Source organism: Ixodes scapularis, unplaced genomic scaffold, assembly GCF_016920785.2.
Source record: "Ixodes scapularis isolate PalLabHiFi unplaced genomic scaffold, ASM1692078v2 PGA_scaffold3__209_contigs__length_174095766, whole genome shotgun sequence".
Taxonomy (NCBI): Eukaryota; Metazoa; Arthropoda; class Arachnida; order Ixodida; family Ixodidae; genus Ixodes; species Ixodes scapularis.
Window position 1 is genome coordinate 22901821 of NW_024609868.1, and position 13813 is coordinate 22915633.

Genomic DNA, 13813 nt, shown 5'->3' on the forward strand with positions numbered 1-13813 from the left:
TTGCCGGAGACTACAACAAGACCATGCAACCCGCGACTACTACTACTACAACCGAGACCGAAACCACCGAGACTTCAGGAGTCAGCCGCGCGATCAATCGCCGCCCCCGGATCCTTATCCAGCACGTCGTCCACAGGCTCCTCGCCGCCGCTCCCCGTCTCCCTATCCTCGATCCTACTCGCCCATGGTCTCAAGGAGAGACGCGAGGCCTGACACGGGAAACTAGGCACCGCAGTTGTCGGAGGAGCAACTGCGTCACAAAAAGGTCTTCATCATCCTCCTTCCGACCCATCTAACCTCATTGAAGTATACATCGATGGCTTACTTCTGTACGCCTTGGTTGACACAGGGGCGGCCACTTCTGTAATTAGAGAGGACATCTGCATCCGTCTTCATAAAGTAAGAACACCCCTCCATGGTTGTTCACTGCGGGCAGCATCCACAGACATTATTCATCCAACAGCCCAGTGCACGGCACGTGTTTTCATACAGGGTGCGTGCCACACCATTCAATTCGTTGTTTTATCATCTTGTACGCACGATCTCATCCTCGGCTGGGATTTCCTTAACTCTGCGGAAGCTGTCATTAGCTGCAAAGGGGTCGTTTTAAGAGATTCAAATAGCTGCGAATCCAACTCCAGTATTCCTAAAACAAAATTACGTGCCTGTGAAGACACGGTTATTCCCCCGCTAGCATCTCTTGTCATGAATTTCTCGAGTGAACCAAGCGTTTCAGGCACTTTTCTGGTAACTCCTTTTTCAAACATCTTACTATCGCACGGGTTTATTATACCTCATTCTATTTCTACACTTACCCATGGGAACACAGTGCTGCCTGTCTGTAACGTAACACATCAGCCACTGGTTTTTGTAAAAGGTACAATCGTCGCAAATATCGAACCTCATGCCTCTTTGGAACTTGCGTCACTGGAATCCGCATGTAATTTTGATCCTCCAGCACTTCCCGTTATCTCCAACGAAATCTTATTGAACGCCATCGATCCGAACCTTGCAGACACTCATAAAAAGCAATTAATTCATTTAATCACTCGTTTCACATCGTGCTTCGATGTTTATACGTCCTTTACAAGTTCCACGAAGTCAGTGGCACATGAGATTAATACGCCCCGCGGACAAATCGTACACCAGCGTCCATATCGCGTATCTCCTACAGAACGCCGTATTATTGACCAAGAGGTATCAGACATGTTACGTAAAGGTATCATTCGCCAATCATCGAGCCCCTGGTCCTCACCAGTAGTCCTTGTAAGAAAGAAGGATGGCAGCATACGTTTCTGTGTTGATTATCGTCGACTGAATAGGATCACTCGCAAGGACGTATACCCTTTACCACGGATTGATGACACACTAGACACGTTACAAGGAGCTGAATATTTTTCATCACTAGATTTAAAGTCCGGCTACTGGCAAATACCAATGAAGGAAGAGGACAAAGAAAAAACAGCTTTTATTACATCGGACGGTCTTTTCGAGTTCAATGTTATGCCTTTCGGCCTTTGTAATGCTCCGGCAACGTTTGAGCGCATGATAGATAACGTCCTTCGCGGTCTTAAATGGCACATATGCCTTTGCTACCTTGATGATATTATTATATTTTCTCGTACATTTGATGACCATCTCCGTCGACTCTCCGATGTGCTCGGCTGTCTCCAGAAAGCTAACCTTGTGCTCAACACAAAAAAGTGCCGCTTCGCCTCTCGACAAATTAAGATCCTTGGCCACCTTGTAAATAAAGATGGCATCCGACCCGACCCAGACAAGATCAAGGCAGTACGCGAATTTCCTGTTCCCCTTAACATAAAACAACTTCGCAGTTTTCTAGGACTTTGTTCTTATTTTCGTCGTTTTGTCCCACAGTTCGCACAGTTGGCTGCTCCACTCACTCGTTTGTTACGAGCTAATACAGCATTTATCTGGTCCCCTGAATGTCGTGACTCATTTCATGTTCTTAAAACCACTCTCCAGTCCGATCCCATCCTGGGGCACTTTAATGACCTTGCGCATACGGAGTTGCATACCGATGCCAGTGGTTATGGCCTTGGTGTCGTCCTATTGCAGCGTGACCACAACACAACAAAAGAATACGTCATAGCTTATGCAAGTCGAATGCTCTCTACCGCTGAACAAAATTACACCATAACAGAAAAAGAATGTCTGGCTGTCGTTTGGGCCGTCAACAAGTTCCGGCCATACCTTTATGGTAGGCATTTCACTATCGTTACCGACCACCACGCCTTATGTTGGCTCTCTTCCCTAAAAGACCTCACTGGAAGACTTGGTCGATGGACTCTTGCACTCCAGGAGTACAATTATACAGTCGTATACAAATCTGGTCGCAAACATACAGACGCTGACGGCCTATCTCGATGCCCCGTAGACGAACCTGATGAACGTCTCGAAAACATGGACGATGTATTCGATGTTTCCGCTGTCAACTGCGAACATATTACTTTAGAGCAATCCAAGGATCCATGGATCAAAGAAATAATCGAGCATCTCAATAAACCAACTCACTTCCTTAATAAAAAGTTGCGCAAACAGTTACAGCACTTTTCCATTCAAGATGGTGTACTCTATCGGCATAACTTTTCCCCTGAAGGCAACAGATGGCTAGTTGTCGTTCCTCGCCAAATGCGCAAGGATATTCTTCAATCGTTCCATGATGATCCCACCTCAGGACACATGGGATTCCAAAAAACATATGCTCGAATTAGGCGACGCTACTTCTGGCCCCACCTTCAGACGTCCGTTTTTAAATACGTTCAGTCTTGCTTGAAATGCCAGCGTAGAAAACGCCCAACCACGGCACCTGCTGGCCTACTCCAACCTTTAGTTTGCCCCAGTACGCCCTTCGAAAGAGTGGGGATCGATTTGTTTGGCCCATTCTCAGTTTCCTCGCACGGTCATCGTTGGATTGTCACAGCCGTTGACCACTTGACTAGATACGCTGAGACCGCCGCGCTGACCTCTGCGACATCTGAAGAAATAGCTCACTTCTTTGTACATAATATACTCCTACGTCACGGCGCGCCACAAGTTCTCTTAAGCGACCGCGGACGGCAGTTTCTTTCGAGCACACTTGCAGCCATTTTGAAAGCCTGTCGGGTAGTTCACAAGACAACATCATCATATCATCCGCAGACAAATGGGCTCACCGAACGTTTTCATAAGACTCTCGCTGACATGATATCTATGTATATCTCAAGTGATCATTCAAACTGGGACACAATACTCCCCTTTGTAACTTTCGCGTACAACACTGCCCTTCAGTCTACTACAGGCTACTCCCCTTTCCATTTAGTGTACGGTCGCGAAGCTTCATGCACTATAGACACCATCTTTCCTGTTGCTCCGTCAACCGACCAAAATGACCTCCTCACCAATTTCATCTCCCGTGCCGAAGAGTGCCGCCAGCTCGCACAGCTACGTACATCGCGACAACAACATATAGCCAAGGATCGCTACGACAAGCATCATACCCATACCTCCTACGCTCCCGGTGCCCTTGTGTGGGTCTGGACCCCCGCCCGACAACCCGCCCGAATTGACAAGTTTCGTCACAAGTACATCGGCCCCTACCGAGTCATCGCGCAAACATCCCCCGTGTCGTACCTCGCCGAACCCGTGTCCTCCTCCTGCGATGGCCGCCGCCGCACTTCAGAGGTTCTACATGTGAACCGCTTGAAACCCTACCACCCACCGCTACCCACCGCCTCCCTTTAACCACCCCAACCCCCCAGGGGGGGGGGGGGGGGGGGGGGGGTAATGTGACCTATCCAGCGTCCCGTGCAGCCATCACCCTCATTATCGTCATCATCACCACCATCGCCGATAGCTCGCGCTGCCCGCTCGGGGCAGCGCGGGTCAGTTCAAATATAGACATAATTGAAACCGGTCGCCAAGCGTCTGTCTCCCTCACAATATATATATATATATATATATATATATATATATATATATATATATATATATATATATATATATATATATATATATATATATATATTGTAGTAAGCTCAAGGTGGTTGCCTATAAGTAGAAGTCACTCAGGAATAAACTGACTTCGAAAGTTTAATTTCGCATACGTATGCCTAAGATGTTTCAAAGGGAGAACGCTTTGTCAGCTCTCGCTACAAAGTAATGCGGAACGATACGTTCTTTTCGCAAAATACCGACTCAGGAGAAAGAAAGGAGGAAGAACTGCGTAAGCAAAAAAGAAAACAACCGTGAGTACTTTTTTTTTTTTTTTTTTGTAAGAAGAGAACAATAAAGGTTTGTTCACACACTTGCGTTTGCTTACGACCGAGTTCTTGTGATCTCTGACTGGCGCGCCAGCGCCATGATCCTGGAACTTCATTTAGTTAGGTTTTGCAGTGATTGCGAGAACGAATGTACGTACTATCTATAAGAAATGGTCGTTTAAGAAGCTATTAGCTTTTCGAGCCAAAAACTAAACAAAGATTGATTGTCGAAAAAAAATATATATAGAAAACATACAGAAATGCCAAGTCCACGGCTACGTGATAGATGGCGCCTGTGTGTTCTCTCGTCGTAAAAGAGTGTATTACAGAGATTTTCCTAGATCAGGGTCACGTGGTTTGTAAGCCGCATTTGCAATACGAGCAGCGAGCAGGTGACGAAAGCGTTGATCGTCTGCAAACGTCTCCGCCTTTCCTCCTGCTTTTATTTTTGCCACGTCCGCCATTAAATGGCGTCCGCCATTAAATTGCAAACGCTCTCCATGGTGTGAGATGAACCCTCTCCACAATCTAGGCTCTCTACTCGTCGTAAGAGACCCCAAGAAGTCATAAGGCACTCGGTCGTAAGCAGTCACAGGGTAAGTGGAACGACGCAAGAGAGATCGTAGTTTGTACCAAATCTTGATTCAGGTGCCGCACGTGCGAGAAAGATTCACGCAGACTGTGACAGCCCCGAGCTGAGGCTTTTCGAGACGCTCATCTAAAAAGAAAGGCGAGCGAAGAGACACTGCTGCGTGTGCTCGTCGACTACGCTTTGCCCGACGTGGCGCGCCGGGTCCGGGAAGGACGCGACCAGAAAAGCCGCTGGCTCGGGTCCAGGACGCCGCGCTCGCTTTGTTCTGCCGCGTCAGAGGACCCACGCTCTCCGGAGCCACCCGGGTCGTTGCGACTCGAAACGGCACCGCGCAGTCGGTGCCGCAGTTCGTCAAAAATGACCGCGCTCCACAAAAACAACAACAAAGGATTTCCAAAGCGTTCACTTTCTTCCACAGCAGGCATGGATCACTCGACGAATAGACCGTTCCGTAAACCCCCACCAGACCTCTCGTCCATCCCACATTGCACCGCGAGGTGCGGGGAATTTCGGGGCCGTTCCGATGTACGGCGCAGTTCCTTCTCCCTCTTACGAAAGCGAGTTCAGAACAGAAAGAAAACATCGAACGCGTCGCAAAGCCGATACATACCCTGTTTTGTTATCGTCCTGCTTTCTTTCTTAAATCACGAATTGCTAAACGGACATGAGAACCGCTCTTTCTACTCATGAGAACTCATACACGCGCCGCGCATCGGATAGCTGTAATGCGTCAAAAAGACGTCGGGAGGCGCTGCGTATTTCCGGAGTGGTCTATTGGAGCTGGTAAATCACAAGGATGAAAGAAAAGCGTCAAAAAAAAAAAAAAGAAACACTTGACAAAACAGTATGTTTTCGCCCTATCAATTTGTCCTTTTTGTCGCTTTCCTTTTATTTCTTTGTCAATAGGGAGTTTTGGTAGATCGTTGCGATGACTCCGATCACGATAAACGATACTCCGCTGGCGCATTTTGCGCATGCATTATACCGTTATCTGGTATCGTTACGGGAGTCATCGGAACGACATACTAAAACTCCCAACCATTATAGTCTACAAAACGGCCCACGGTAGTAAAATATAAGGCCATAAAAACTGCCTTATGTTTGTAGCAAAATAGTAAATCACTTTATTGGCAGAATGGAAGGCGCTAGAATTCAAGAAGTTCGTGACTATAGTTTTTTTTTTTTTGGCTATACTTTTTTATTGTATTTGCTTAAAAAATTTACTTTAGTTTTTGTCGCCCAACCCAACTACGTCATATTTCAACATAGCAACCGTCACACAAAACTGGTCTATAGACGTGGACCTACGCTGCGACGCTGCAGGATGTGACTTATTATAGGTGACCGTTTCAGGTCAAGGCTTTACGCTGCCCTGGTAATTTTCCGTCAGCAGCGATTATTGGACTCCTTCGATCTTCGTCAAAGAACTAGACAGGTCAAGTCATTTAAAGTTGACCCCAACGTAATCCATCGTACTAAAGGTTCATTTAATTGTCGTTAAATGTAAGTTTTTTCCTTTGACCAATACAAGAAAGAAAAAAGGCTCGAGGTACACCTAAACACATCTTATGAGTTGTGAATGCGAAAGCATGCACGTCATTCTTCCACTTCCTTATTTCGTCTGCAGCGTATTTGCGTCGACGGCAGAGCGCGCCCTCTCCTCGCCGCTCTTACCTTGGACGTTTTGTGTTACCGGTGAGCTGACGGACACGTAGCGCCATGGGGTGGCGGTCGTTGAAACTGACGCGCAGCGGCCAATGGGTGCCTCGTCGACGCGCGCCAGCCAATGGGACCGAAGCCGAAATCCATCAGCTTTGCTCCGCTCCTTTGGTATCGGGGAAACTAGGTGCCGTTTGGCAAGGCTTTTTGAGTGGTTTCATATCTGGGGGTTGGCTTCACTTGGAGGAAGGATTTAAGGTGCCGGTTGGCGCGGCTTCAAAGCTGATGACGTCGGCTCGCTGCATGGGACAGTTAATGCTTTTGCATTAAAAGGTCCCTCTTAGATGAAAAGGATAAAATCCTTGAAGGTACTTCGTATCATATAAGTCTCGGTTGAGTGCGGAATCATTGCTGGACGACGTTCCACTTTTTTTTCAATGAAAGCAGAACTACAAGCTTAAAAGGGACGACATTGGGACTTAGCAGGCTCCCTCCTCTTTTTATGCAGGCTCGTGTCCGTTACTTAATAAATTTAACGGAATACAATTATAAGTTACTCAGTCCTACAAGTTTTTGCATTACCATTAATAATTACTTTCGTTAAAAAATCAGTCTTTTGTTTCAGTCGTTTCGTTGCATATTACTATCCCGTTACTTTGCTCGGAAACGTCCTTGAGTGTGAGCATTTTTTTTTTTTTCAATCGAGCTTCCATTTTTTACGCGTTTCACCGCAATTTATTATGAAATACTCCATCCTTGTTTTTTTTTTATTCTATTTTAAAGCTCGAGGATCCATGTGTTTTACGCTAATGTTCGGTTCTTTTTGTTCTTGCAATTTTTCTTTCTTCTGACGTTCTACTTCGTGAAAGCGTTAGTTTTGACTTGCGTGAGGGTTCTTCTTTGCTGAGGGTTTTATCTTCTTTGTTGAGTTTTATTCTATTGGTAATTCAAATACATATGTATGATTCGTTGCTCAAAGCATACATATGTAAGAAGCAAACATTCTCGAAGATGTCCGCGGACATTTCTGTCATCGTGTCTGCGAAGAAAGTCCGTGTCTTTTGTACGACGTGTGAGCAGTGTGACCCCAGCTTAAAGGCCGACGACCAGACACGCGATTCTGCAAGGCAGAATATCCTCCTCACCCTAGGGGAGGAGGAAATAGGCAACGGTGGAGAGGGTAGAAGGGCGGAGAGGAGGAAGCGGGGGAAAAGGGGAAAGCGTGAACTGGTCGTCGGTCTTCAAGAGTTTGAGCGCGTAGCAATTCCTAGATCACGGAAAGCTGATGAAGTGATGGATTGCGCAGTGAGGTTGACCAAGAAACGCTGTCGGTATTACGCGGTCTGTGGGTGGAAAAAATGAATTATTTTACGACCACTTTTTATTTAATTTTTTATTGATGCGTTGGCACAGGATGCTCAAGCCTTGAGTTTGAAGCGGCGAAGCAGAAATTGAAGCATGTTCCCGCCGCAGACGCGCCGTCTCTGCAAAAAGCGCTACTTAAACTTTCTGTGTGACCAAATGGCGCCCTCCTCAAAGGTTGAAGGCCGAAATAGCGAGACAAAATTCGCTTCTTCAATTTTTTCTTCTTTTTTTTTTAATTCAGCAGAGGGTTTTGTTGAGAACCCAACCGGTATCTCTGCAGGGCTAATTGCGCTCATTTTCTCCGAACTTCCCCTGTTCAAAGATTTTTTTTTTTTACCCCCTATTACGTTTGGCTCAAATCCAAACAGGAGATTGGCAAAAGATCAGTGAAAGACAATATATGCCTCCAGTAAAGCTAATGTTTGTTTTTCTTTCTTCCGGTTTTTCAACTGTGCTTTGTGGCAAAGTCCTAAAACTCACGCCAAAATAACTCCGGTGCGCTGGGTCGTTTCTCCACGCTGATTGATCGGTTTGTTCTTCCGGAAAGCGATACGACACCGTAGATGGGAGACGTTATGCGGTTCAAATATTTTCCCCTTTGCTGCAGTAAGGCGCTTTGAAAAGGCACACCGTGACAGTAATTACATTGCGAAAGAAGTGTCTGGTCGACGTATAGGGTTTCATCAGCATTCCATCCAAACCACTCACTTTCGTGCCAACGTCCAAACCTGGAACAGGATCCTTTATCTTCCACGTATAGACGTCTCACTAAATAACTGATAACTAAGTACGACAAAGTGTGAAGAACCCAGTCATCAGCCATGGGTAGCTCCTTAATCACTATCAAATGCAGACAGTCACTAGCATATGCGTATATGCGAATATTAAGGCCCAAGTTTTTTTATTAACTCCCACCCTCGTTATAACACTGAATCTAGCGCTTGCTCATAATGTGGTGATCAGTGTTTTAAGATTTAGTTCGGTGAGTTGTTAAATAAGTTTTAATTACGCTCGACTCCGTTAATTTCACACACACACACACAAAATACAAGTTGAAATTGAAAAAAAATTAAGCTCTAAACAATATTTATTATTTAGACTGCAATAAAAGGAACGATCACACTGTTAGTGAGCATAAATCTGGTAACTTTCAAATTTATAATCATATTAGGTGGTGTCAAAATGTAGTCTAAAAGGTGTAGTGCATATCCACACATGAATCCTGTTGTTGTTGTTGTTGTTGTTGTTTTTTTGTTTTTTTTAACGACTTGGAGCGTTTCTTGGCCCCGGGAGAGAATGTTGCCATAACAATCATCGCTGTATTTACTTCTGTCATGCGCAGACTCGTCGCAAGAGCAAGGCCCACCAGGTGCTGCTGGAGGGCGACGTGTTGGTGAGCGTGAACGGGACTCCCTGCGACTCCCTGAGCCACGACCAGGTCATGGCCATCGTGGACTCGGGATGCGCGGAGCTCAGGCTGCAGCTGCTCAGGTAAGGGGAAACTGCACACGTGCGAATCGGCAACAGCACCCGAAGGCAGCCTAGAACATACTAAAAAATAAAGAAGAAACACGCCTCAGACCACTGTCTGCAGACTGTCTTTTGGATGATGTATTAGCAATGTAAACGCAACTTCCCTATTTTTTTTTTTTGCAAGGCAAATTAATATGGTGTTTGAAGATTACCCAATTTATATTTTGCTACAGCGTCACGTATATTTTTAATAAAGTAAAAAAAGAAAACACTGATTGAAGCCGAAACTAAAACTGGACTGGGGAGGAAGAATAAATGTAGAGGAGGGGAGAGTTTCCGGAATTCACGTAACCACACGCGACCACTTTTCTCCTTTTCTTTTTTTGTGTGTGTGTGTGTGTTTTAGCTGTGTGGAGCAAACGAAAATTGCGCACGTCGCACCTCGAACAAAAAACCAAAATGCAAAAGTCAAGCACTTCGTTTTGTTAACCATGTTGGATTAACCTGAGACTGGGGCAGAGAAGAACCATCAAAACGCAGAAGAGACAAAAAGTGTACAAGGCTACGTCGTGTTGCTTTACGCCTGCACATTTTTCAAGCTCTCACAAATTCGTGTTCGTAGGACGAGCGATGTCTTTAGCAAGGCGAAGGGTCGTCTTCGTGAAGGGGACGCCTTCGTGCGAATCAACTTGGTGGTCGGGCATGTCGTACGGAATAAATCCTAATTGTTTCGATCGGTAAACGATTTCTCTTTCGAAGCTAGACAGATTCACCGGTACCACGAACAGCAGTCCTGAAGTAGAGGTTCCACGACCGTCGTCCGCAGCCATCGCTTAGTCCGCTTCGTTCATCCGTCCAACTCGCGACTCCCGCGATACGACGCCATGTTGAAAATTACAAAAAAAAAAATGCACAGAGCGCTTCCGGTTCTCTGGGAATTTCTTTTTTCAATCAACGTATCTGCAGGTTTTTGGAAGCTACAAAAACTGGGTATGATATTTTTGTTTCTATTTTTAATAATGAGTGTGTGCTTTCGATGACCCACGACTTTGATTATATTTTGCCTGAGTACTTAAGCCATAGAGAACAGAACGTGACCACGGAGAAGAGAGTGAGTGCGACCTGAACCAACCAATTCTCAATCGGTGATTTTCAAAAAAAGAAAAAGAAAAAAAAAACAATTTTGAGCTTCGAATTGTGTTCTGGGTAGTTGGGCTCTCATGTGTCATATACAAATAAAAACCTTGGCGAACATAAATACCCTGTTGGTGTCCCTTTAAAGGGGTACGGAAACAAAATGACGTGACCATAAGCTCTCTACCTTTTCCTTCAATATCGGCCAGCGAGAAGCGCAATGCGTGTCACGCCCGTGACGTCAATGGCTCCTGCACGGACAAAGGTACTGTAGTTGCGAGCGCTGCCGCTTGGCGGCGTCAACGCGTGACAATCTCGCCTAGTAGTAAAATCTGAGGAAAGTACGCCCTATGACCTATAGACCTTTCCGAAAAAGTGACTCCAGGCCGGTTCTATTTTCAGTGTTCGTGCGTATGGCGCTTGATTTGCTCGATTTCCGGAGCAAGCGGTTTGACCACTCGCTCTCCGAAGCGACAAAAGAGCGAGCGGTCAAACCTGCGATCCCCGATAAACAAAAAAAAAAACGTCAGTTCTGACCTCGGCCGCTTCAATTGTAAATAACTTGAAAGCAACAAAAAAAGAATGCTCCATACTTGCCGTTTGCGTTCTCTTTCATTTCATGAATGGTCCCAAAAATTTTACATTTTTGTAAAAATCAATGAATCGACCCCAAAATTTTGATTAAAAAAATGCAGGAGATGTAGGCGGGACGCTACAATCCCTAAAACACGACTCGTAAGGCGATATCTCGAATGGACGGCCACATTTTTGGAAAGAGAGGTCGAGATTGAACGAGGCCGACGAGGCGCGTGACGTCAAGATATCTCGTTCCTTCCATTCTTCGCTTCGTTCCCTCAAGGCGCAAGGCGGAGAAAGCGCGAGACCGTTCCCTCTCCTTCTCGAAGAAATATGACGTAAACATTTCTGTCAAATGCGCCTCCTTATTTTGAAAACTAAGGTCATACATTCGAGATATCGCTGTATGAGTGATGTTTTGGTGTTAGTAGCAGCCCAATGCACGCTTTTGCCGCGTGTTTTGTGGAATCTAGATTTCGGTTCAGCATCCCTTATATGGGAGCTTGAGTTGCATCGTTTTAGCTCTTAATCTGCATGTCATTTCTTGAAGAATTAGATTATTAACCTGGACTGTGGTTTGGTTTTGACTTATGTGCCACCATATTCTAACCGGCTGGATATTTTGGGGCATCAAATAAACTACCGCCATCATCATCATTATTATTATTATTATTATTATTAGAATAATTCTAAAACAAAAGTAATGACATGTTCTCGAAAGACCCACGATATAATTTTTTCATATAAGTTATCATGGCGAACTACTGTCACGTGTAAGGTAACTGAGGGACCTTGGTGTTGTTTTTGATTCAACCCTGAGATTTGACACTCACGTTACCAAAGTGGTTCAATCAATCTTGCGCACGTGAGGTGCCGCGTCTCGCATAACGAAAAAATTTAAAAGCCCGTCATCTTTTTTCACGTTGTACAGTTCCTTAGTTAGATCCCAGTTAGAGTACGCCTCGGTTGTTTGGAACGGCATTTCCAAAACTAACAGCTTATCTGTAGAGCGAGTTTAAAAAGAAAAGTATTCCCGTTTTTAAATATCGCTACCTTGAGAAAGGTTATCCTTGTTTAAGTGTTGCAGGTAACTCGCAATTCGTCAACTTGTTGAGCCTGCAGCAGCGTCGGGTGAAGGCAGATCTGTTTTTTTTGTTTATGACCCTGCACGTCTTGATAAACTCTCCGAGCCTTCTGACCGAAGTGAGCCTTAGACGTAGTTCCACGTGTGCCTACACGGCTTCAGTCATCTTTTTATATAGCTCAACATTTCAACCACTTAAACTCGATCCAAAGATCGACTGAGTGTCATAACAGTTACTCTGATACACTTTTATATCTTAACTCATGTGGGAGCAAGTTTGGAAACGCTGTTCAATACTTCTTCTTGCAAAGAGAAGGGCTGATAAGTTGAAGGGTTGATGTTTGTCAGTACGATATCCAAATATTTGCTTTTTGCTCTCACACCTGGTGATGTTTCTGTTTTGTGTTTTTGATTTCGCTTGTTGAATTGAAAATTTTCGTACTTGTTAATATCGTTAGTTTTTTACTGGTGGACTACGTACCCCTTCTGCACTTGTTTGTATGTGTGTGTGTGTTTTTTTAAGTGTGCCAGCACTAAGACTGATTGGTTTTTCCTGGATACTATAATAAACACTGATTGATTGATTGATTGATTATACATAAGCTGGCTGGGCAAGCTTCTTTTGCTTAGCAGCCGAGCAAACTGGGCAGCGCTGGTACCCCATGACGCGGGCGAGAGCACGCGGTGAACCTGCAACGAGAACAGGGAACTCTATTCCGTTCACCCTTCAGCTGAGACTAGAAGCTCCGCCTTTAGCGCGAGCTTTCCCACCCTCGATGACGCAAGTGGTACGTCCAGGCACAGGCAACCAAAGCACTGCGGAAGCCAGCGAGCTGGCGCTGAAGGCGGAGCTTCTAGTCTCAGCTCAAAGGAGCTGTGCAATAATTTCAGTGTTTTGCTTAAATAATTTGGGAGTTGGTGTCTCGACCTTTCTGAAGTAAAGAACAAAACACCGCTTTTGCCTGAATGTCCTAGTTTTTATATTAAAAATTGACAAAGATTAGAGTTTTCGGCACCTCTCTACTCCTCGACCATCTTCCGAGTCACGTGCGCTGTGACGTCAAAGGGGGTCGCGCGGGGTTCCGGTGAAGCTCTTTATCTAGAGCCATCAGTGAGCAGCGAGAACTCCTCCGGTCGCGAACCCGTGACCACGCGCAGGCGCAGCACAAGCAATATGGGGAAAGGAGGAAAGTCTCATCCGGGTCCGGCCATCTCCGTCCTGCTCTGCCACGGTCCCCCTCCGGCTTCTGGCGGCTGTTCGCGGTAGCAGATAGAGCTGACGGTTTTGTGGACCTAGGATAGATGGCGCCACTAAAACTCCGTATAATAAAAGTTTTGCAGATAATACCAGGTTTTTGACGCATTTATATTTATGTTGGGACGACAATATTTAGAGAAAAGTCACATTTTATCGAGCAGGTATTCGCACAACTTGCTATCTTTCTACAAGACCCCCACTGACATCATGCCGCGTGGTTTTCATGGCCGCCACTCGCGGCTGCAGGTCGGGGAATATTCTAATTTTTTCCTCGCGATTACGCGGCGGAGTCGGAACATTTCGAAGGAAAGAGGTGTGTTTTCTGTCCTTTGTGACGAGATAAACAATGTCAAAAGTAGAGGATGCCAATTCTTTTAACGTTAAAATCGTCAAACAGCTTTTTTAACGGT

At 45.4% G+C, this 13813-nt stretch overlaps 1 protein-coding gene across 1 annotated transcript in view; it reads left to right on the forward strand.

Moving 5' to 3' along the window:
- LOC8034309 (synaptopodin 2-like protein) overlaps positions 1–13813 on the forward strand; it is an 85798-nt gene that overhangs the window by 12457 nt on the left and 59528 nt on the right. The window contains exon 2 of the mRNA XM_029975981.4: positions 9221–9369. Coding sequence (XP_029831841.2) covers positions 9221–9369 — 149 coding nt within the window. The remainder of the gene's footprint in view (positions 1–9220; positions 9370–13813) is intronic.